Source organism: Lepus europaeus, chromosome 4 (genome assembly GCF_033115175.1).
Source record: "Lepus europaeus isolate LE1 chromosome 4, mLepTim1.pri, whole genome shotgun sequence".
Classification (NCBI taxonomy): Eukaryota; Metazoa; Chordata; class Mammalia; order Lagomorpha; family Leporidae; genus Lepus; species Lepus europaeus.
Genome location: NC_084830.1, coordinates 755537 through 777467, shown reverse-complemented (window position 1 = coordinate 777467; position 21931 = coordinate 755537). Strand labels below are relative to the sequence as shown.

Below are 21931 nucleotides of genomic sequence, written 5' to 3'. Positions count from 1 at the left end.
CATTCCCACGGACTTACCCCTAAGGGTAAAACTGCAAGTACCAATGCCATCTTACTAGTTAAAGTGATCAGTTTAAGTGCCTAACTGATGTAAAGATGGGAATACGTGTCAAAGGGATCATATACATAAGCTCTGGTCAGCCACTCCAACGGCCCACAGCCTGCATGTGGTCATGCCATTCCTGATTACCACTGTTCCTCATTCCTCCCCCATCTGAGCAAGCACTCCTGTGGTCTCCCATTTTGAGCGCTGGTTAGTCAACGACGGGTAAGATCCCCTGGGGGACAACCTAAGACAGGCACAGCCACGAATGGAGACCACATGGAAACGGGGTCAACAATGGTGTGGCCAAGAATCATGCCTCCCGTTGTTCAAAAATAAACGAAAAGGGGGAAATGTGGTGGAATGAGAAGGCCAATCCAGGATGGCCGCTGGCAACAGAGCCTGCCTGGCAACAGGCTGTGATTGGATGGCTTCGGAAACTGCATAGCAACAGGGTGTGATTGGTTAGGGCATAGACAGCCCCTTGACCGGATTGGCTGCCTTGGCTATTTAAGCTGCTGTAGCAACTGAAATAAACGAGTCTGCAGGCTGTTTGCTTCTGGCCCACTTTCACCCGACTCCTGGGTTCTGTGTGGTGACTCCACGCCTCTTGCCCCCACCACACTCCTCTCAGAACGAATCCACAGCAACAACCAGTGTCTGCTAATAATAACTGATATAATTAAAAAGGAGAGAACGATCCAACATGGGAAGTGGGATACACAGCAGACTCATAGAATGACAAATGCCCTAAACAGCACTCTGGCCTCAGAATCAGCCCTTAAAGTATTCGGATCTGGCTAAAAAGCCCATGAGAGTTTCTCAGGCATGGAAAGCCAAGACACTGTGGCAAAAACAAAAATGGCCTACATAAAAGATCTCTGTGAGTGAGATCCCAGCAGAAAGAAGGGGCCATCAAAGAAGGAGGTACCTTTCTCTGAAGGGAGGAGAGAACTTTCATTGTGACTATGGCTTTGTCTAAATACTGATGGAGTTTGTGGACTCAAGAGGCTTCCATAGCCTTGGCAGCTCATGACAAGAGCCTCGGGTGATCACTGACGTCATAAATAAGAGTGTCAATTGTTGAATCAACAACGGGAGTCACTGTGCACTTACTCCCCATGTAGGACCTCTCTCCTTAATGAGTTGTACTATGAGAATTAACGGCAAAACTAGAGCTCAAACAGTACTTCGTGTGTCTGTGTGGGTGCAAACTGTTGAAATCCTTACTTAGTATAGAGTTGATCTTCTGTACATAAAGATAATTAGAAATTAATTTTAATGAAGAATGGGATGGGAGAGGGAGTAGGAGGTGGGACAGTTTGGGGGTGGGAGGGCCGGCATGGTGAGGGGGGAGAACTGCTATATTCCAAAAGTTGTACTTATGAAATTTATATTTATTAAATAAAAGCTTTCTAAAAACAAACAAACAAACAACAAACTAGAAGTAAATGTTAAAAAAAAAAATCTGTGAGAAAGTGGCTATGTTAGCTACCTATGGGGCAGAGACCCGGGAGACAGGGAGGGAGGGATGTTTTTGTCTTCATGCCCTTTTGCCCCTTTTCGATTTTAAATCATGTGAATGTTATTACCTAATCAAAATAAATAAATAAAATGTAGGAAATAAAAGAAGTGGAGCAGCCAGGATGTGGACTGGTACTCTTATGGGATGCCGGCATTGCAGGCAGCAGCTTAACCCACTGTGGCACAGCACTGGCCCCACTAACAAATCTTTAAAAAAGAAAAGCAGCTGGCAGGACCAGCGCTGTGGTGCAGCGGGTTAACGCCCTGGCCTGAAGCGCCAGCATCCCATATGGGCACTGGTTCGAGACCCAGCTGCCCCACTTCCAACCCAGCTCCCTGCTGTGGCCTGGGAAAGCAGTGGAAGCTGGCCCAAGTCCTTGGGCCCCTGCACCCACCTGGGAGACCTGGAAGAGGCTCCTGGTTCCTGGCTTCGGATCGGTGCAGCTCTGGCCGTTACAGCCATCCAGGGAGTGAACCAGCGGGTGGAAGACCTCTCTCTGTGTCTCTACCTCTCTCTGTAACTCTTTCAAATAAATAAAATAAATCTTAAAGAAAAGATCACTATTAGGAGGAGTCCACCCACCCTAGCCAGGATCACAAGCTACAAAGAGCACAGCGTCTCGGCTGGAGCAGCCCCGCCTAGCAGTAGTGCCAACACTGAGAGGACGGGGCGACGTCACCATTTTCCCACTCACTGGTCAGCTCCCTACACGACCTGAGCGGATCCAGCGTACCACGAAGGCCTCCACCTGAAGCCCCGCTCCCGTCCTGACAAGGTCTCTGTCTGGTGATGTGGTCACGGTCCCTTTTCCCTACAGGCAGGAGGTCAGGGTTTGCATGCACCTGGTGAGGGCTGGGGGGGACAAAGGTGCACAATCACGTGGGCACAGAGGCCAGCACAGAGCCCTCGGCCCTGTCTCGTCTCAGTCTATTCTGACGGGCGTGGGCTGCTTGCCTCACAGAGGACACGCCCATCCGCTAAGCCAGCCTGACACGCGGGCAGCAGCGGGAAATCTGAGCGCACTCGGAGCGGGAGAAGCCGGCCGAGGCTCGAGGCGGGCACCGCGGCAAAGGCTGTGGCAGGCCTGGGCATGTCGGGCATGTCCCTCCACAAAGAGCTCTCTGGGTTTCACAGCTCACAACACACTCGCCGGGCCACGTGGAGGCCTCTGCTTCCCAGAGGGGAGTGGGACGAGGACAGGGGCCGTGACACCGAGTCCCGCCACTTAGCCCCTCGTACGAGAAGTACCCACCTGTGTGAGGGTGTGGGGTGTGGAGTCTCCGAGCCGGCAGCCCAGGCCCTCAGTTCTGAAGCGAAGGTGTCCCGTCTGCCATGAAGTGAGTGGACTGTGCAGCCCTGGCCCCGGTCAGGAGCCGGCGCATCAGACCCGGCAGGCCCCCGGTCGGCGGGCTCCATGAGAACCCAGGGTAAGGCCAGGTGGGCACCTGGGTGCAGGCTTGCGCAGGCCAGAAGGCTGCACGGGTGGGTGTCCCAGCCCCACCCCGCCCACGCCCTGGCCTCACAGAGGGGCCCTGAGACAGGTGACGGAAGTGGTCAAAGTCCAGGTCTGCTCACGGCAGCCGGTGTGCTTTGCTGGGCTCCACCCAGGCCCAGCACCGGGACATGGGGTAGGGCAATCCCTGGCCAGAGCTTCTGCCAGGCACTGGGCCATCCACCTCACAGGCCCAGGACGGCAGCTCACGTAGGGAGGGACTAGGCTGGTTGGTCAGGGTCTGAGAGGACCAGGAGACAGAGAGGAAGCACCAGATGGACACAGGGCGTGGGGTCTGTGCTGAGAGCCGATGTCTACCAGGAGACGAAAGTACTCATGGACCAATGGTTTGGTCAGCAGACACCAGCTACCCAGAATTCCCAGAGCCACCAAGGTGCAGGGGCACGGGCGGGCCATGGCGCCCTCTCCCAGCAGAACGTCCTATCTCCAGCGGTGTAGAACTTAGAGGCCTCTGACGCTTCACCAGCCACAGAGCCACGTGACTTAGGCGCTAGCCGGGCCCCTCCCCCCTGCAGAGGTCACCCGGGGTCAGCTGTGCACTCACGTCTCCTGCTCCCTCCCAGGAGCCACTGCTGGGCAGCGCCGTCCTGGCGACAACATCTCAGGACCGTGCTGACACGCTCCAGGACGAGGTCCACTCCAAATCCATGGGGTGACCGTCCAGGTCCAGGAACCACGGGGTGGGAGCAGGAGCAGCTCCCACCACCCCGTGACCCGCTGGGGAACACGCCTCCTGTCCCTGCCACTTCAGGGGTCCTGGGCCCACAGAAGAGCCGTGGCCGCCCCACCCCCAGCCCGGGTGGCACACAGCTGTAGTGTGGCAGGGGTCCCGGACCATCAACAGGCCGCAGCTGGGAAGAACTCACGTGGGCAAAGTGGAGCCAGAGCTGGGGTCCAGGAAGGCGCCGTCTCTCCGGCCCCAGGGCCAGCAGCTGCAGCAGGGCTGGGTGTGTCCCCCCAGAAACCGCACCCAGTCAGAGCCCTGGAGAAGCAAGTCCAGGTCGGGCCACCTCAACACAGGAAGTGGGGGCCGAGGGGCCAGGCGCAGATGGTGGCTGAGCTGCAAGGCGGGACCCTTCCCCAGAGATGCCCTTGGCCCCCAGGGGCCAGCTCACCCACGGGCAGGGGGGGCATGAGACCCAAGCACCCGCAGCGCCAGCCCTGGGCCGAGGGCCGGGCCGGGCAGCAGGGCCAGGCCACCATCAGCAGGCCAGGCCTGGGCATGGCCCCACCCTGGACACCAGCCACCACCAGGTTTTCTTGCCCACGGACACTCACTTCCTCCCCTGTCTCGGCCAAGCTCAGAGCCTGGGGCAGCAGCAGCCACCCTGACTCGGGGACACAGAAACGAGGCAGGACCCACAGGAAGACTGGAATTGCTTTTATTGGGGGCAGAGGCCGCAGGGCCCCTGCCCATGGTCAGGTTAGTGTTCTGCCCTCACAGAGGCGCCGCGCACCTGGCACCTCCACCTGCCGCCAGCCCAGGTTAGTGGAACATGCAAAGCTCAGCCAGAGGTGGAGCAGGGGTGGGGGCCACGAAGGGCAAGGGCTGGGTGGAACGGGGAGGGGGAGGGGCACCAGTGGGGTGCTAGGGGTCAGGAGACAGCCCGGCCAATGTCCCCGGGCCAGGTAGGAGCTGAGTCGTCTGGGGGCTGGGGCTCCCTGGGAGCAGGCCTGGCCGGTAGCACCCCGGCAGGAGGACCCCCCAGCCACACCCCACGGGGAGTGCCCGCTTCCCACTCTGGTTCAGTCCGTGGGCCTGGGGCAGCAGGAGAGACACGGAAGGCACTTTCTAGGGAGCTGAGGCTGAAGCCAAGAGGCCTGGGTCCTGGGGCCGTGTGTGGCGGGGAAGGGGGCGTGAGCAGCTGTGGGAGCCGGGCAGGGACTGGACCGGGCTGTGGCCGCGCCCAGGCCAGCTGGCTCTGAAGCCTGAACCCTCTTCTTCCCATGGGGAAGCGGCTGCTCCGGGCAGGCTAGGAGAGACGCTGGCCAGGGACATCTGCCCTTCGCCAGCAATACCCACGGGCCTGCCCTGGCAACACGCCGGGAAGCAGACGCTGGCCGGCCTGGGACGGCCCGGGGAGTCCTTGGCAGCTAGGGCTGGCAGGTGGGCACGGGGGGGGGGGGGGTGCTGGCTCTCATAGGACTGGGGCTCTTGCCTAGACAGAGCCCTCCCTGGGGAGAGAGGAAGAGTGGGTTGGGGGCCCGGCTCTGGACCCTCCAAGGCACCTGGCTGTGGTGAGTGGCAAGGAGAAGGGAGTGGGGAGACCCGAGGAGGGTGAGGTGGTCAGTGAGGCTGGGCTGGCCCTGCCCCCCCCACTACAAGCTGCCTGGACAGCGGAGAGAGAGAGGAAGAGAGAGAGAGAGGAAGAGAGAGAGATTAACGTGTTAGTCTGGTCTTTTTTGGTTAAACTTGAGGCACAGCTTGGGAGGAAGACACCTTTAAACGTTCGAGAGAGACCCCGGCCCTGGGCAGGGAGCCTGAACGCATGCAGAGCGGGAGGGGCAGGGTGCAGGCAGGGGGTCAGGCCACTGCAGACTCGGGGCCCCCCAGGGAGGCCGAGGGCCCCGAGGCGTAGCGGCGGCCATAGCCTGAGGAAGAGTAGGAGGAGGAAGAGAAGGTCATGGAGAAGCCGGAGCCGGTGGCGTCGAAGCTGCCGCGGCGGGAGCCGGCGCGGGAGCCAGTGCGGGAGCCGGCGCGGGAGCCGGCGGTGGAGCCGGAGCCGCTGACACTGTAGGGGCTGTAGTAGCCCTTGCTGGACTGGGCGGAGGCCTCCAGCAGCCGCAGCCCCGTGCCCTCCTCCACCATGCTCCGGTCCAGCGCGTCCTTGTAGGAGATCTTGAGCTTGGTCTTGGGGCAGGTGAGGTACTTGGAGTAGGCGCTGACGTCACGCAGCTTCTGAGCAGTGCGGGCATCCACGGTGCCGCGCTGCAGGGCCTCGTCGAGGGACACGCGGCCCGGCACGTCCGGCTCGATGAGGCCCCCGGTCAGGTACTGCACCTCCAGGAAGCGCTGGCCCGCCTCGTAGTAGAGCCAGCCCTTCTTCAGGGCCTGGGCGGCCGACATCTTGGTCTTGGTGCGCGGGTCCTCGAAGCCGCAGAAGGCCTTCTGGGCCAGGTTGATGCGGTCCACCATAACCTTGTCCACCAGGCCCTTGTTGACGGCGTCGGTGACGGGGAAGCGCTCGCCGGTGACGGGGTCGATGATGCCCCCGGTGCAGGCCTGCGCCTCCAGCAGCCGCTGCCCCGTGATGTTGTCCACCAGGTTGCGGTGCATGGCCTCTGTGACGGACACCTTCTCCAGCGTCTCTGTGTCCAGGATGCCGGCCACGGGGCCCGTCTCCTCGCTGGGGTCGGACCAGGAGGTCAGCTGGGTCCTGGAGACGGCGGGGCTGATGGGGTAGGAAGAGGAGGAGCCCACGGAGGAGGAGCGGGAGCGGAAGCCGCCGGCGTTGCCAGACAGCATGTCCGCGAACTCGGTGATGGAGAGCGTGCCAGCGCGGTACTGGTCCAGGGCCGAGCGGTCGATGAAGTTCTTGGCGATGGCGTCGTCGATGTCGTACTGGCGGCCGGAGCGCCGGTCGATGATCATGGACTTGACCACGCCGTCTGAGGATGAGATGGTGATCTCCTCCCACTCGCACTCCTGCTCGGACAGCTCCAGGTACGTCTGGTGGTCGATGAGGCCCTTGCGGTAGGCCTCGTACACCGACATCTCCTTGCCCGTCTCGGGGTCCACGATCACCACGCGGCGCTTGCGCACCGAGGACTTGGACGACGTCTTCCGCTCGCGCTTCCTCTCCTTGAGCGGCAGCAGGCGCAGGCCCGTCTGGGGGTCCTCCACGCAGCGCTCCATCAGCTGCAGGTAGGTGAGGTTCTCCTCCGTGTTGGGGTCGAAGAAGCCCTTGGTGTCATCCGAAGGGTCGCTCAGGATCTCGTTCATCTCCTCGTCGAACAGGCCGCGCTTGTAGGCCACCTCCACGGGCAGCCGGTGGCTCTCCTCGGGGTCGATGATGCCGCCTGTGGCGATCTGCGCCTCCAGCAGCCGGATGCCGTGGTCTTTCAGGATCAGGCCCTTCTTCATGGCCTGGAAGAGCGAGATCAGCTTCCCCGAGTACGGGTCCCGGTAGCCCGTGACGGCGCGCTCGGCCGACAGCAGCTTGTCCTTGAACTCGGGCCCCACGATGCCCATGCGCACGGCCTCCTCCACGGTCAGCTTGAGCCCCTTGATGGGGTCGATGACGTAGCCGGTGGCCGCCTGCGCCTCCAGCAGCTCGAAGGCCGTGCCGGGCCGGATGATACCTTTCTTCATGGCCTGGTACACGGACAGCCGCTCCTTGGTGGCGTCGACGAAGACGCCGGCGATGCAGCTGGTGCCCTCGAGGAACTTCTGCAGGTTCTTGGAGACCTCCTCGATGGACGTCAGGCCCTCCTGCAGCTGCAGCGCCGTGGCCTCGTCCATGACCTGGGAGCGCACCAGCTCCTCCACGGTGATCTGCTTGCGCAGGCCGCGGAAGGTCAGCTTCCGGGCGTCGGAGAGCGGCAGCAGCAGCTGGCCGCTGGCCTCGTCACGGCGGCACCGCCGGAGCAGCTGCGTGTAGCTGAGGCGCTCGTCGGTGGAGGGGTCCACGTAGCCGCGCACCTCGCTGGGCTCCGACAGCTGGTCGTGCGTGTCCTTGTTAAGGTAGCCCCGCTGGTAGGCCACCTCCAGCGGGAGATGGAAGCCCAGGTGAGGGTCCACGATGCCGCCGGTGGCCAGCTGGGCATCCAGCAGCCGCAGGGCCTCCTCGGCGGGGATCAGCTCCTTCTTCATGGCTTGGAAGAGTGAGATGGTCTGCTCGGTGTAGGGGTCGCGGTAGCCGGTGACGGCCCGCTCTGCCGAGAGCAGCCGGTCATGCAGCTCGGGGCCCACCAGGCCCTTGCGCACGGCCTCGTCGACGGTCAGCCGCTCGCCCTTCACCGGGTCCAGCAGGAAGCCCGTGGCCGCCTGGGCCTCCAGCAGCAGGCGGGCCACCTCCGCACTCAGCAGCCCCTTCTTCAGGGCCTGGTAGATGGTCAGCGTCTGCCTGGAGCCAGGCAGGTAGACCCCGGCCACGGAGCCCGTGCCGTAAAGGTAGCGCCAGGCAGACTCGGCCTCCAGGGCCTCCCGCAGGCTGCGGGTGCCCTCGCGGAGCAGGTTGTAGGTCTCCAGGGAGATGATGCGGGCCTCGTAGAGGTCCTGGGCGGTGAGGCGGCGGCGCACGTAGTCGTAGGAGGCCAGGTTCTGCTGCCGGATGATCTCCGTCTTCTCGATGATCTCGATGATGATGATGATCATGCGCTCCTTGGTCACGCGGCCGGCCTGGAAGTCGGCCAGCAGCCGGGCCCGCTGCTCCTCGGGGATCATGTCCGACTGCATCACCTCCCACAGGGACATGGTGGAGCCGCCGTGGCTGCCGCCGCCGGGGATGTCGATCTGCGTCTCCTCGAACGCCCTCCGGGTCTCCTCCTCGGTGTACACCTGCTTGGTCTCCACCACCTTGGGCCTCTCGGCGCCCTTGAGCGGCAGCAGGCGCAGGCCCGTCTCGGGGTCCTCCACGCAGCGCTCCAGCAGCTGCAGGTAGGTGAGGTTCTCGTGCGTGTTGGGGTCGAAGAAGCCCTTGGTGTCGTCGCTTGGGTCCTGCAGCACGCGGTTCATCTCCTCGTCGAAGTAGCCGCGCTCGTAGGCCACGTCCACGGGCAGGCGGTGGCTGTGCACCGGGTCGATGACGCCGCCCGTGGCGATCTGCGCCTCCAGCAGCCGGATGCCGTGCTCGCGCACGATCAGGCCCTTCTTCATGGCCTGGAAGAGCGAGATGGTGGAGCCCGAGTAGGGGTCCTTGTAGCCGGTGACGGCCTTCTCCGCTGACAGCAGCTTCTCGTGCAGCTCGGGGCCCACCACACCTGCCTTCACGGCCTCGTGCACGTAGAGGCGCTGGTTCCGCACGGGGTCCAGCAGGAAGCCAGTGGCTGCCTGCGCCTCGAGCAAGAGCGTGGCCGTGCTGGCCCGGAGCAGGCCCCGGCGCATGGCCTCGTAGATGGTCACCTTCTCCTTGGAGTCCTCCAGGTAGATGCCGGCCAGGCAGCCGCTGCCCTGCAGCAGCGTGCGCACGGAGTCCACCTCCGAGAGGTCCTTGACCGACGTCTTGCCGTCCCTGAGCTGCTCGAACTGGGCTCTGCTGAGGACGCGGGCGGCCAGGAGCTCGCTGGCCGGCACGGGGGCGCGGAGGCCGCTGAAGGACAGCCTCTCCTGCCGCCGGGTCTCCACCTCCTCCACGATGGTGATGAGGATCTTGATGACCTTCTCCACGGTGACCTTGCCCGTGCGGAACTGCCGCAGCAGCTCCTGCCGCTGCTCCTCCGTGAAGTACTCGGAGCTGATGAGCTCCCACACCGTCACCGGCCGGCCCTTGAAGCTGCCCACGGGGACCTCGACCGCGGCCTTCTCGAAGGTCTCCCGGGCCTGGGCCTCGGAGTAGACCTCCTCCTGCCGGGCCCGGGCGGCCTTCTCCGAGAGTGGCAGCAGGCTCAGCCCAGTCAGCTGGTCGGCCCGGCACCGCTGCTGCAGCTGGCTGTACGTGACCGGCTCCCGCGTGCCGGGGTCGAGGTAGGCCTTGACGTCATCCGCGGGCGCCGAAAGGGCCCTGCTAGTCTCCTCATCCAGGTAGCCTCGGGCACAGGCGACGTCGGGGGGCACACGGTGGCTCTTGCTGGGGTCCACAATGCCCCCAGTGGACAGCTGGGCATCCAGCAGGCGCAGGCCCTGCTCCCGGGGCAGGAGGCCTTTCTTCAGGGCCTGGAACAGGGAGACGCTCTGCCCCGAGTAGGGGTCCCTGTAACCCGTCACGGCCTTCTCGGCCGACAGCAGCTTCTCATGCAGCTCGGGGCCCACCAGGCCGGCTCGCACGGCCTCGTCCACGGTCAGCCGCGCGCTGGTGGCGGGGTCGATGATGTGCCCGGTGCCGGCCTGGGCTTCCAGCAGGGCCACGGCCACGTCCGGCTGCAGCAGGTCCTTCCTCAGGGCTTCGTACACGCTCATCTTCTGGCCCGCCTCCTCCAGCCACACCCCGGCGATGACACCGGTGCCCCGCAGGGCCCGCCGCACGGCATCCACCTCGGCCACCTCCCGCACAGAGCGCTCGCCGCGCTGCAGCTGGCGGTAGAGGTCGTGGTCGATGACCTTGCTGTCCAGCAGCTCGGCGGCGGGCACCAGGGCGCGCAGCCCCTCGAAGCACAGCTGGCCCCTCTGCTCGTGCTCCTCCACCACGGTGATGACAATCTTGATGATCTTCTCGACCGTGATGCGGCCCGTGCGGAACTGCCGCAGCAGGTCCCGCCGCTGCTCGGCCGTGAAGTACTCTGAGTTGATGATCTCCCAGATGGTCACCGTCTTGCCCCGGAACTTGCCGAACGGCGCCGACACGGTGGCCTTCTCAAAGACGTCCCGGGCCTCGGAGTCGGTGTAGACAAGCTCCCCGCCCTTGGCGGCCGCGTCTGTGAGCGGCAGCAGGCGCAGGCCCGTCTCGGGGTCCTCCACGCAGCGCTCCAGCAGCTGCAGGTAGGTGAGGTTCTCGTGCGTGTTGGGGTCGAAGAAGCCCTTGGTGTCGTCACTCGGGTCCTGCAGCACGCGGTTCATCTCCTCGTCGAAGTAGCCGCGCTCGTAGGCCACGCCCACGGGCAGGCGGTGGCTGTGCACCGGGTCGATGATGCCGCCCGTGGCGATCTGCGCCTCCAGCAGCCGGATGCCGTGGTCGCGCACGATCAGGTCCTTCTGCATGGCCTGGAAAAGCGAGATCTGCTCGCCCGTGTAGGGGTCCTTGTAGCCCGTGACGGCGCGCTCGGCTGACAGCAGCTTGTGGTGCAGCTCAGGACCCACTACGCCCTCCTTCACGGCCTCGTTGACGGTCAGCCGCCGGTTCCCTACGGGGTCCAGCAGGAAACCCGAGGCCGCCTGGGCCTCCAGCAGGATGAGGGCAGTGCCCGGGCTCAGCAGCTGCCGCCGCAGGGCCGCATACACGCTCAGCTTCTCGCCGGTGGGCTTGAGCAGCAGCCCGGCGATGCTGCTGCTGCCCTGCAGGTAGCGCCGCACGTCCTCCCTGCGCGCGAGCTCGGCCACCGTGGTGCGGCCCTGCGCAAGCCGCTGCAGCTCCTCGCTGCTCAGGATGCCCGCCTCCTGCAGCTGCTGGGCTGGCACCCTGCGCCGCAGGCCCTCGAAGGCATGCTCGGGCTCTGCCGCCACCACTGGGCCATCGGGCACCTCGCGGCCGTTGGGCAGGGCTTTGGCGGCGGTGGCGGCGGCCTGCAGGGCAGTGATCTCCTCGGAGTGCGCCAGTGCGGCCCGGTGCTCCTCCTCCAGGCGCTGCAGCCGCTCACGCAGCCGCTGGTTCTCCTCGGCCAGCAGCTTCTCCTGCTGCTGCCGCTGCTGCTCCAGGCGCTGCAGCTCCTCCTGCTTGCGCCGCACGCCTTCCTCTGCCTCGCGCTGCCGCCGCCGGGCCTCCTCCATGCTGGCCGCCAGCTGCTGCCTCTCCTGCTCCATCTGCTGCTGCTGCCGCTGCTGCTCCTCACGCAGCAGCTGCGCCTTGGCCACCTCATCCTGGAACAGCTTCTCCAGCTTGGCCTTCTCCTCCTCCACGAAGCGCTCCCGCTGCAGCAGGCGGTCCTTCTCCGACAGGAAGCTCTGCTGCAGCGCCTGCGTCTCCTGCAGCATCTGCTCCTGCTGCGCCGTCTGCATCTGGGGAGAGCGGGAGGGAAGGCAGGCGCGGTGGGTTAGCACCTGCGGGGGCCCCGGCAGCGCCCACCACCCACCCCGGGGCAGACCCAGGCCTGCCCGCCTGCACGCAGGGGGCCGGTACCTCCTCGGACTTGAGCTGCAGCAGCCTGGCCTCCTGCTTGAGCTTCTCCTTCTCGCGCTCCAGCTCGGCGATGGCCTCCCGCAGGTGCTCGGCGTCGCGGTCGCTCTGCTGCCTCTGCACCTCCAGCGTCTGCACCAGCGTCACCTTCTCCTGGGTGGCGAGCTCGGTGCGGTGCAGCCTCTCGCCGATGTCCTCTGCCTGCTTCCGGAAGCGCTGGGCGTCCTCCTCGGCGCGGGCCTGGGCCCGGCTCAGCTCGGCCACGCGCAGCTTGAGGCGCTCCGCCTCGGCGCTCATCTCCAGCTGCCGCTGCCGCTCCGCCTCCAGCGTCCGCTGGAAGCCCTGCGTCTCCGCCGCCAGCTGCTGCTCCATCTGCTCCTTGTCCTCCTGCAGCCGCCGGGCCTGCTCCTGCGCCAGCTCCTTCTGCTGCTGCAGCAGCTCGGCCTCGGCCCGCAGCCGCGTGGCCTCCTGCACCGCCTGCATCTTCTCCTTGAGCATCTTCTCTGCCAGGGCCCGCTGCTGCGCCAGGTCCTCCTCGGCCAGCTGCCGCAGCCGCGCCGCCTCCTGCGCCGCCACGCTCAGCCGCGCGGCCTCCTCGGCCACCTGCTTCATCTTCTCGGCCTCCTCCTCCAGGAAGCGCTGCGTGTTGTCCTTGTCGCGCAGGATGAGCGCGCGGTTCTCGGCCTCGATGCGAGCCTTGAGCTTGCCCAGCTCCTCCATCTGCACCCGCAGGGAGAAGAGCTCCTCCTCGGCCTGGCCGCGCTGCCGGGCCGCCTCGGTCACCTCGGCCTTCAGCCGCTGCAGCTCCTCGTCCAGGATGCGCTTCTGGTGGTCCGTCTCCTCCAGCTGCAGCCGCATCGTCGTCAGCTCCTGCTCCACCTGCGCCTTCTGCCGCAGCGCCTGCTCCGCGAACGTCTTGTGCTTTTCCATCTCCGCGTCGGCCGCCTGCTTCTGCCGCAGAGCCGCCTGCTCCGCCTGCGCCCGCCGCGCCGCCTCCTGCTCCGCCTCCTTGCGCAGCTTCTCCGCGGCGGCCTGCGCCTGCGCCCGGGCCTGCGCCTGCTCCTCCGCCGTCTGCTTCAGCCGCTCAGCCTCTTCCACCTGCTGCCGGGACTGGGCGGCCTCGCGCTCGGCCTGCTCCCGTGCCGCCTCGGCCTCCTCGGCCGCGCGCCGCGCCGCCTCGGCCTCGCCGCGCAGCCGCTCCAGCATGCTCTGCTCCTGCTGCAGCGTCTGCTGCAGCTCCTGCTCCCTCTGCTGCACGGCGAAGGCGTGCGCCTTTTCCTCGGCCTGCAGGCGCTTCTGGGCGGCCTCCTGGGCCAGCTGCAGCTGCCGCGCCGACTCCTGCTCTGCCCGCTCGCGCAGGCGCCAGGCCTCTTCCACCTTGGCCTTGAGCCGCTCCACCTCCTCCAGCGCGGCCTTGCGCTGCCGGGCGGCCTCCTCCTCGGCCACCAGGCTCTTCTGCACGCGCTCCTCGGCCTCACGGCGCCGCTGGGCCTCCTCGGCCGCCAGCTGCCGCTGCCGCGCGGCCTCCAGCTCCGCCTGCTCCTTGCTGCGCAGCGTGTCCTCAGCGTTGCTGCGGATGCGCCCCAGCTCCAGCTCCAGCTCCGCCTTGCCCGCCGCCGCCTTCTCGAAGCTCACCTTCAGCGCCTGGATCTCCTCCTCCACCTGCCGCCGCTGCCGCAGCGTGTCCTCCACCAGGCCCTTCTGCCGCTCCAGCTCGCTCTCGGAGGCCTTGCGCAGCTGGGCCAGGCGCTCCTCAATGTCAGCCTTGTGCTGTGCCGCCTGCTCCTCCAGCCGCCGCCGCTGGAAGCCCTCGTCTTCCGCCAGCCGCCGCAGGCGCTCGTTCTCTGCCTCCTTCTCCTTGAGTGCGATCTCCGCCTCCGTCTTGAGCCGCGTGGCCTCGCTGATGGCGGTCAGCTTCTCGGCGAGCACCCGCTCAGCCTCCGCCCGCTGCCGCGCCGCGTCCTCCTCCGCCCGCTGCCGCTGCCGCTGCGCCTCCTCGGCCAGGGCGCGCAGGCGCGCGGCCTCCTCGGCCAGCTCGCGGAAGCGGCCAGCCTCGGCCTCCAGCCTCTGCTTGGATTTCTCGCTGGTGCTGCGCGACTCCTCCTCGGCCCGCGCCTTGCTGGCCAGCAGCACTTCCATCTCGGCCCGCACCTTGGCCAGCTCGGCTTCCAGCTCCTGGCGCTTCTGCGTGGCCGCGGCCGCCTCGCGCTGCAGCCGGGCCAGCTCCTCCTCCAGCAGCTGCCGCTGCTGCTCCCCCTGCTCAGTCTCGGCCCGCAGCCGGATGAGCTCCTGCTCCGCGGCCAGGCGCTGCTGCGCGGTGCCCTCGGCCAGCTGCCGCTGCTTCTCCAGCTCCTGCTCGGCCAGCTCCCGCTGCCGCACGGCCTGCTCCTCGGCCTTGCCCCGCCGGCGCGCCTCGCGCTCCGCCGCCTCCTTCTGCTTCTCGGCCTCGGCCTGCGCCAGGCTCTTCTGCTGCGCCACCTCCTCCGCCTGCAGCCGCAGCCGCAGCGCCTCGTTGGCCTTCAGCTGCCAGCGCTCCAGCTCCCGCTCGGCCTCCTCGCGGGCACGCTCGGCCTCCGCCTGCTGCTGCGCCCGCCGCTCGGCCTCCTCACGCAGCTGCGCCACGGCCACGTGCTCCTCCTGCAGGGTGCGCTCCAGCTGGGCCGTCTTCTCCGCGAAGGAGGCCCGCTTGCTCTGCAGCTCCGCCTCGGCGCTGCGCTGCGCCGTCTCCAGGGCCACCTGCACCTGGCGGGCCCGGTCCGCCTCGGCCTGCCGCAGCCGCCGCTCCGCCTCCTCGGCCTGCAGCCGCAGCTCCTCCAGCGCCTGCAGGGCCCGCTGCTTCTCCCGGGCGGCCTCGGCCTCGGCCTTGACGCGCAGGGCCAGCTCCGCCTCCGCGTGCCGCTTGCGCTGGCTCTCCTCCTGCACCTGCCGGCGCAAGCGCTCGGCCTCCTCCTGCGCCTGCCGCTTCTGCGCCTCGGCCTCCTCTGCCCGCGAGCGCAGCGCCTGCAGCTCACCCTCGGCCCCGCTGCGCTGGCGCTCGGTCGTCTCCAGCTGCAGGCGCACGGCGCGGATCTCCTCCTCGATGCGCACCCGGCTGCGCTCCGCTGCCTCCACCTGCTGGGCTTTGGCCTGGATCTCGGCCTCCGAGCTCTGCCGCAGGTGCTGCAGCTCCTCCTGAATGCTGCGCTTCTGCTGCTGCGCGTCCACCGCCGCCTCCTCCCGCCGGGCCACCTCCTCCTGCATGCGGCGCTGCAGCTCCTGCGCCTCCCGCTCCGCCTGCGCCTTGGCCTGCGCGTGTGCCTCGGCCAGCTGCCGCTGCTTCTCCAGCGCGGCCTCCACCTCGGCCAGCCGCTCCCGCTCCTCGGCTCGCTGCTGCTCTGCCAGCCTCTGTGGCCGTGGCAGAGAGGAAGAGAACCAGAAAGAGCGTGAGCCCGGAGCAGGCGCCAGGCGGGTCACGTGACACGGCACCACCACGGTTCACTCGGACAGCGCGGTGCGCAGGGGTCAGGGAGGACAGAGGTCCCGGCCCGGCCGAGGAGACAGCGTGCACCCGCCCAGGGCACAAAGGCAGCGAGCGCAGCTGGCCCCACCATGCTCACCAGCCTGGGGAAGGAGGCCCAGGCGTCCTCCCCTCTTCCCGCAGACAGGCGACGGAGACAGACAGACAGACGGGGGAGAGAGAGAGAGAGCAAAGCAGGAGGCTCGTGGGGCCCACAAGCCACACCCACCACGCAGACCTGCCTGGGCTCTGCTGGACACTGGGGCGTGGCTCTTACCACAGGGCCCCTGACCCCACCCCAACCCTAACCCGGCGGTGCAGACCACAGCCAGCTCCGGAGGGGGCTCTGGAGCCTGCAGCTCCAAGCAGAGGAGGCAGGGCTGGCTGCAGGCGGGCCCAACGGCAGCGGGGCCCCGGGAAGGCAAGGAGGAACCCGCTTGCCGAACGCCTTGCCTGCCTGACTGCTCAAAGAGGACCAGGCAAGGAGACCAGTGCGGACGCCGCAGGAGGGTCAGTGGGAAGCAGGAGGGACGGCACAGAGGAGAGAGGGGCACCAGCCACCGCAGGGAGCAGCACAGCACCAGGCCAGGGAGAGCCGCTGGTGAGGCAGCCTGGGGTGGCGTGCTGGGGGACAGGCACCAAGTGGCACCAGGCAGCAGGAGTAGGAAGAGCTACCACCAACTAGCAGCCTGGGATGGGCTCCTGTGCGCTGCATCTGGGGTGCCGCAGGCGGCAGGATGGTCTCCCCGTGCCCACCCGGCCCCCACCCCAACCCGGCTGTACCTCCTCCTCCTCCATGTGCCGCAGGGTCTCGCTGATAAACTTGATGTACTGGCTGGTGAGCGTGGTCAGCTCGCTGTAGCGCGTGCGCAGGTCCACGTACTGGCGGGAGGGAGCGCCAGGGTGAGGCCCGCCAGGAGCCACATCCCCGTGGGGCCCAACCAGCCCCTCACCCAGCTCAGGCCCGCTGGCCCCGGTCCTACCTCCTGGATGACGCTCTCTGCGCCAGACTGGACCTTGGGCTTCTTGGCCGGGGACGCCACTGGCTCCAGCTGTGCCTTGTACGTGACCAGCTGCAGCTCGTAGTCCTGTGGGTGCACGCGAAGGTCGGCCACTGGCTCCGCCCACCAGGCCTGCCCCCCAGCACCCACCCACGGGCTTCCCCAGCGTGGCCAGGCCTGGGGGCCGCACCTTGATGGCATTGATGTACTGCTTGGCGAACCTCTGGCACTCCTCAACCTTCTCGCCATGTTGCTCAATCTCCTCCAGTAGGGCCTGGGGGGGGCCGGTGGTCAGCACAGCCAGGCGCAGGCGTGCCCCCCACCCCCACCCACCCCGACCGGGCCCACCTTCTCCTGTCGCAGCTGTTCCCGCACATCTCGGCTGTTGGCAAGCGGCACGGCCTGGGCCTGCTCCTGCCGCCGCTTGGCATCCTGCAGCCAGGCGGCCAGCGGGTCGGCGCTCTCGCGGTAGTAGCGCAGCTGGCGGCCCAGCTGCTCGAGCTCACGCTGCCGCACGTCGGTCTGCGCCAGCACAGCCTGCCAGCGCTCCAGCAGCTGGGAGACCCGTTCCCGCCAGCGCTCCACCTCCACGTCCCGCTCGCCGTGCCGCTGCTGCAGCCGCTCGCCCACCTCCTGCGCCCCCCGCAGCTCGTCCCGCAGGGCGTCGAACACGGGCTGCTGGGCCTCTGCCTGGGCCCGCAGCTTCTGCAGTGAGGAGGGGTGGAAGCCATTTCAGCCAGGGACCCCCACCAAGCACTCCCCGCACCCGCTCAGACAGAGCCCGGTCCCAGTACCTTCAGCGAGGCCTTGGTGGCCTCGAGCTCCGGGAGGGTGGCAGGCACGGCCTGAGCCTCCTTGAGCTGCTCCTCGTGGGTCCTGAGCACCTCCTCGGCGCCTTGGGTGCTGCGGATCACCAGGCTGATGGTCTTGAGCCTGGGGAAGGGAGGGGCTCGGTTAGGACGGGCTGCGTTTGGAGAGGCAGGCCCATGGCGGTCCAGGCAGCTGGACGCTGCCTGCCGAGCCGCACTCTGTCCAGGCCAGCGTCCCGTGGCCACAGGCTTCAGGGAGAACAGGGACACGAGGAGGTGCTCAGGGACACCCGAGCTCCAGCCTGAAGACCTCCACGGAGGCCACACAAGGGCCTGGGCAGGTGGAGCCGGCAGCAGTGCGGTCGTCACAGTCAGCCCCACACTGGGTAAGGGAGACACTCAGCGTGGAAAGGGCACCCCGTAGCAGCCTGTGACCCCCCCTCCAGCAGCACACTGTGTACAAAGGGATAAAAGGGGACGCCGTGCTGACCACACAGCAGGAGACCCACACAGCAGGTGGGCCAGTCAGAACCGACAGGGCAGGCGTGCAGGCAGGCCTCCCACGGCACCTCTGAAAGTCGGTCCCCAGGAATGCACAGAAGCACACAGCAAGCGAGGACAGCTGAGGCCCTGTGGCTGGACTGGGGACTGAGGGGCAGGCAGAAGAGGGGGCCCGGCCACTGCCCTGTGAGCCCCGGGCAAGGGGAGGAGACTGTGGGGCATGGAAGGCTGCGTACGCTGCCCCTAGTGCCTCCACTGTCCCACCCTCTGCACCTGCTGCCGCCCAAGAAGCCCTCCCTTGGAGCCTGTAGAACCCCCCGCCGTGTGACCAACCCCTCCCCACCCCGAATCCACTACCCAGGGATGTGTGCACCCTCCTGACCTCCAGCTCCTCCTTGGGTCTGACCCCCTCCCCAACCCTCCCTTCTACCCCCAAAGGCAGGTGTCCCTGGGAAGTCCTGTGGCTGCCACCTCAGCCACCAGCCCTGAGCCCCATATCTCCTGGCCAGACGACTCCAATTCCCCAAGGGCCTTCCTCGGCTCAGGGCGCTTCTCTGGGCACAGCCCCCGCCACAACCCGGCCCCCACACTCACTTCTCCAGGCACAGCCCCCGGCCCGGGCCCCGGCCCCACACTCACTTCTCCAGGCACAGCCCCCGGCCCGGGCCCCGGCCCCCACACTCACTTCTCCAGGCCCGGGCCCCGGCCCCACACTCACTTCTCCAGGCCCGGGCCCCGGCCCCACACTCACTTCTCCAGGCCCGGGCCCCGGCCCCCACACTCACTTCTCCAGGTAGATGGCAGACAGGCTGCGGACCTGCTCCAGCTTGCCAAGCGTCAACTCCAGCTCCGAACGCAGAGTAGGGGCGGCGGGCGAAGGTTCGGGCAGCGCCAGGACCTTCTCGGCCTCGGCAGAGAGCCGGGCGACCCCCTTGCCGAGCCCCTCCACCTCGGCCTGTGCTTTCTGAGGAGGAACCCAGCAGAGAGCACGCTGACCACCATGGCCCGACACATGGCGCCCGCGGAGGGGGAGGGGAGGGGAGGGGAAGGTGGGCGCCTGCCTGCTGCTCGGCGATGCGCTGGGCGCACTCCCGCGCGGGCTCCTTGTCCAGCGGCAGCCGCAGTCGGTGCACCGTGCGGGTCTCGCAGGCCTCCAGCTGCAGTCGGATGTCCTTGAGTTCTGAGATGCAACGCTGACAGCGGGACTCCTCCTGCTCACCTGGGGGCACGTCTGGTCACGCGGCTGCCCGGCCCCCGTGCCCACCCCCGGGTGCCGCCCACTCCTTACCCTGCTCCACGCTCTGCAACAGCTGCTGGTAGTGGCGGCTGCAGGAGCCGTACTCGCGCTCGGCCGCGAGCCGGTCCTCAGGCCCGAAGCCCCCTGCATCCTGGCTGTCCCGCAGGAAAGCCTGGTAGTGCAGCTCCAGGCTGCGCAGGGCTTGACGCTGCTCCTCCGGCTTCAGGGTGCGGAACTGGGGGGGGAGGGCACGGGGTCTGAGCATGGAGGGGGCCCCGCCTCTCCCCCACCAAGGGCCCGTGGTCAGCGCGGCATCGTACCGTAACCAGGGACCAGGAGCGGATCAGCTGCACGTCACGGCTGAGGCTCTGCCACGCCAGAAGACTCTTCATGTCCACGTGCAGCTGGTGCCACAATGTGACCAGGGCCTGGTGCTGGGCCTCCAGCCTGGCAGGTTAGGGCCAGAGTCAGGGCCGTCTGGGGCCCCACCGCTGCCCGCCCACTCCAGCTGTAGCTCCCTGGGCCACCCACCTGGCCACAGCCTCCTGAGCCTCCAGGTTGGGGGGTGGCACGAGAAAGCACACAGAGGGCATGGCCGCCTCGCTGCCGGAACTGCTGAGCACCTTCCAGTGGGACGGCTGCGCGGGGCCCACCAGCTGGCACTCGTCACCCTTGTGCACGGTCACCTGGGACATCAGAGTCAGTGACGATGTGGCCACACCCACAGCCCCGCTCACCCCTCCCACGTGGGCCCCGCCAGGCGCAGCCCTCACCTCCACCTGCTTGTAGTCACACACGGCCAGGAGGGGTATGTGGCCGCGCACGGGGTAGGCTGGGTTGCGCGGTTTCAGCTGCACGATGGCCTTGGCCCGCTTTGCCAGGCCTGAGAGGTGGCCCTTGTACTCGTTGAGCTGCTCCTTCTCATCCTGTAGGGGAGGGGCAGCTAAGGGCGACATGCCTGGCACCCAGGAGCACAGGACCCACCCAGGATCTGGGGATGGCCAGGTCTGTGTGTTCTTCCCAGTGCTGCAGGCTGGGAACACGGGGAACCGAGAGGCTAGGTCCCCGGAGAGATCCTGCTGACCCTGGCCTTTCTGACCAGGTCTGGAGCCCCCACTGCCCACAGCCGTCCCCACGTCCCCACATCCCCTGGGTGGCCCAGTCTGGCTGAGCTATATTCCCTCCTCCCTCCTAACCCCATGGGGGGGGGGCCAAACCTCACCAAGGACAGGTCAGAGCCCAGCCTGGAGTGGCCTCAGCCTGAGCTGCCTGCACCTTTGCCGCTCACTCCCAATGACGCTATGGCTGAGGCCCAGCCTTTGCTGACCCCAGGGACCAGCCTCGGTCCCCCTTCCCTCCATCACTGTCCACCGAGCACACTGAGACCCCACTGGGTGTCCCCTACCTCCACCCCAGGACTCACGGGCCCCACACCTAGTGTACTCGGCCTTCCACGGCCCTGCAGGCTGTGGGTGCGTGGGCCCGCCCACAGCAGCAGCGCCAGCACCGCCTCCAGCCTCACTCCTCTGTGGGCTCCCCAGCTCTGCTGGCCACCAGCCACCTCCCAGTCCCTCCCTGCCCCGCAGCGGACTCCGGCCGGCCCCACCTGCGCATCCCGCAGCAGGTCCTCCAGCCGGGTGACGGTGACCGAGCGGTCGCAGCTGTACTTCCTGCGCAGCGTCTCCTGCAGCTTCCGCAGCTGCTCCTCGGCCTCCCGCACATCTGAGAAGAACTGGGGTGGCGGGAGGGGTCACAGGGCGGGCCTGGGGTGGGGACGCGGAGCCCCTGGAGGGCCGGGAGCAGTCGGGCCCCCACCTGGAAGTAGGCGGTGTTGTCTTTCAGGTGCGCCTCGATGCAGCAGCACAGCTGAAGCGTCCAGCTCCACTGGGTCTGCAGGGCCGCCTGGAAGGACTGCGAGAAGAGGTGGAGCCTCATCAGGCCCCGCCCGCCGCCCGGGTCCCGGGAGGGCCCCGCGGCCCCGCACCCACCTCCACTGTGGGCCTGGCGGGGTGGTCTTCGCGCAGCAGCCGGTCTCCCACGTTCTGGATCTCCTTGACTTTCTTCTCCTTCAGCTCCAGCTCCCGCATCAGGGCCTGACAAGGGGCACAGGGGCTCAGGGACCGTGGTCTGCCCCCGAGGGGCTCCCGCGGCGCAGCACGGCTGGGGGAGCCGCAGGCAGGGCAGGCCGTCCTCACCGAGTAGCTCTCCTTCTTGGCGGCCATGTTGGCATTGCGCTCGCTCCAGTCAAAGCCGACCTCCTCCTCCTCCTTCTCGTTCAGCCACATCAGCTCTTTGGTGGCGGCCGCCACAAAACCGTGCAGGCTCTCCAGGGACCGGAGGCGGGCCTTGGAGGAGTTCTGCGGGCAAGAGGAACGCGTGGGAACCAGCGCCAACCCGCGGCCCGCCTCCCCCGCCCCCGCCCAGCCCAGCCCCCGCCAACCCCCTCACCAGCAGTTTGGCGTACTGCAGGTCCAGCCGGCCCAGGCAATCCCGGTAAGCGCCCCGGGCAGCAGGTGAGAGCTGGCCCTGCAGGAGACGACAGGGGACAAGGGGAGGGTGAGGCCCACGGCAGGGTCCCCAGACTGCCCCCCGCCTACCCCCCAACAGGCGCCACTCACCTCGTCGTTCCGCGCCCGCTCGATCTTGGCCCGGAACTCCTCGATGGACTGGTGTAGGCCTCGGTGGCTGCCCAGCTGTGCCTCCACGCTGGGCAGGTCCACACCCCACTCAGCTCCATCCAGCCGCCGCTGGTTCTCCTCCACCCACGCCAGCAGGTCCTGCAGGTAGCGCAGGGTGGAGTCCTCCAGCTCCGGGCGCCTCTGTGTGCTCTGCACAGTCACCTGGGTCACAGGGGCAGCCACGCCCGCCTTCAGCCGCAGGTTGAACTCGGTGCGGATGGCCACCAGGCGCTCATGCAGGCGGTACACCCTGGGGCGGAGG

At 67.2% G+C, this 21931-nt stretch overlaps 1 protein-coding gene across 7 annotated transcripts in view; it reads right to left on the bottom strand.

The window, feature by feature from the left end:
* Window positions 1-4448: 4448 nt before the first annotated feature.
* Window positions 4449-21931, bottom strand: part of PLEC (plectin) — a 54849-nt gene continuing 37366 nt past the window's right edge. For 6 of the 7 annotated variants that reach the window (XM_062187892.1, XM_062187895.1, XM_062187896.1 and 3 more), the window contains exons 14-32: window positions 21610-21919; window positions 21440-21517; window positions 21187-21348; window positions 20980-21084; window positions 20807-20902; window positions 20598-20723; window positions 19765-19917; window positions 19523-19677; window positions 19312-19438; window positions 19043-19226; window positions 18816-18973; window positions 18540-18718; window positions 17239-17377; window positions 16793-17149; window positions 16635-16718; window positions 16427-16531; window positions 16227-16325; window positions 11951-15331; window positions 4449-11829 (exon numbers count right to left, since the gene is read on the bottom strand). In XM_062187892.1, coding sequence (XP_062043876.1) covers window positions 5605-11829; window positions 11951-15331; window positions 16227-16325; window positions 16427-16531; window positions 16635-16718; window positions 16793-17149; window positions 17239-17377; window positions 18540-18718; window positions 18816-18973; window positions 19043-19226; window positions 19312-19438; window positions 19523-19677; window positions 19765-19917; window positions 20598-20723; window positions 20807-20902; window positions 20980-21084; window positions 21187-21348; window positions 21440-21517; window positions 21610-21919 — 12223 coding nt within the window. In that variant the 3' untranslated portion in view covers window positions 4449-5604. The remainder of the gene's footprint in view (window positions 11830-11950; window positions 15332-16226; window positions 16326-16426; window positions 16532-16634; window positions 16719-16792; window positions 17150-17238; window positions 17378-18539; window positions 18719-18815; window positions 18974-19042; window positions 19227-19311; window positions 19439-19522; window positions 19678-19764; window positions 19918-20597; window positions 20724-20806; window positions 20903-20979; window positions 21085-21186; window positions 21349-21439; window positions 21518-21609; window positions 21920-21931) is intronic. The other variant, XM_062187898.1, reaches the window with a different exon arrangement.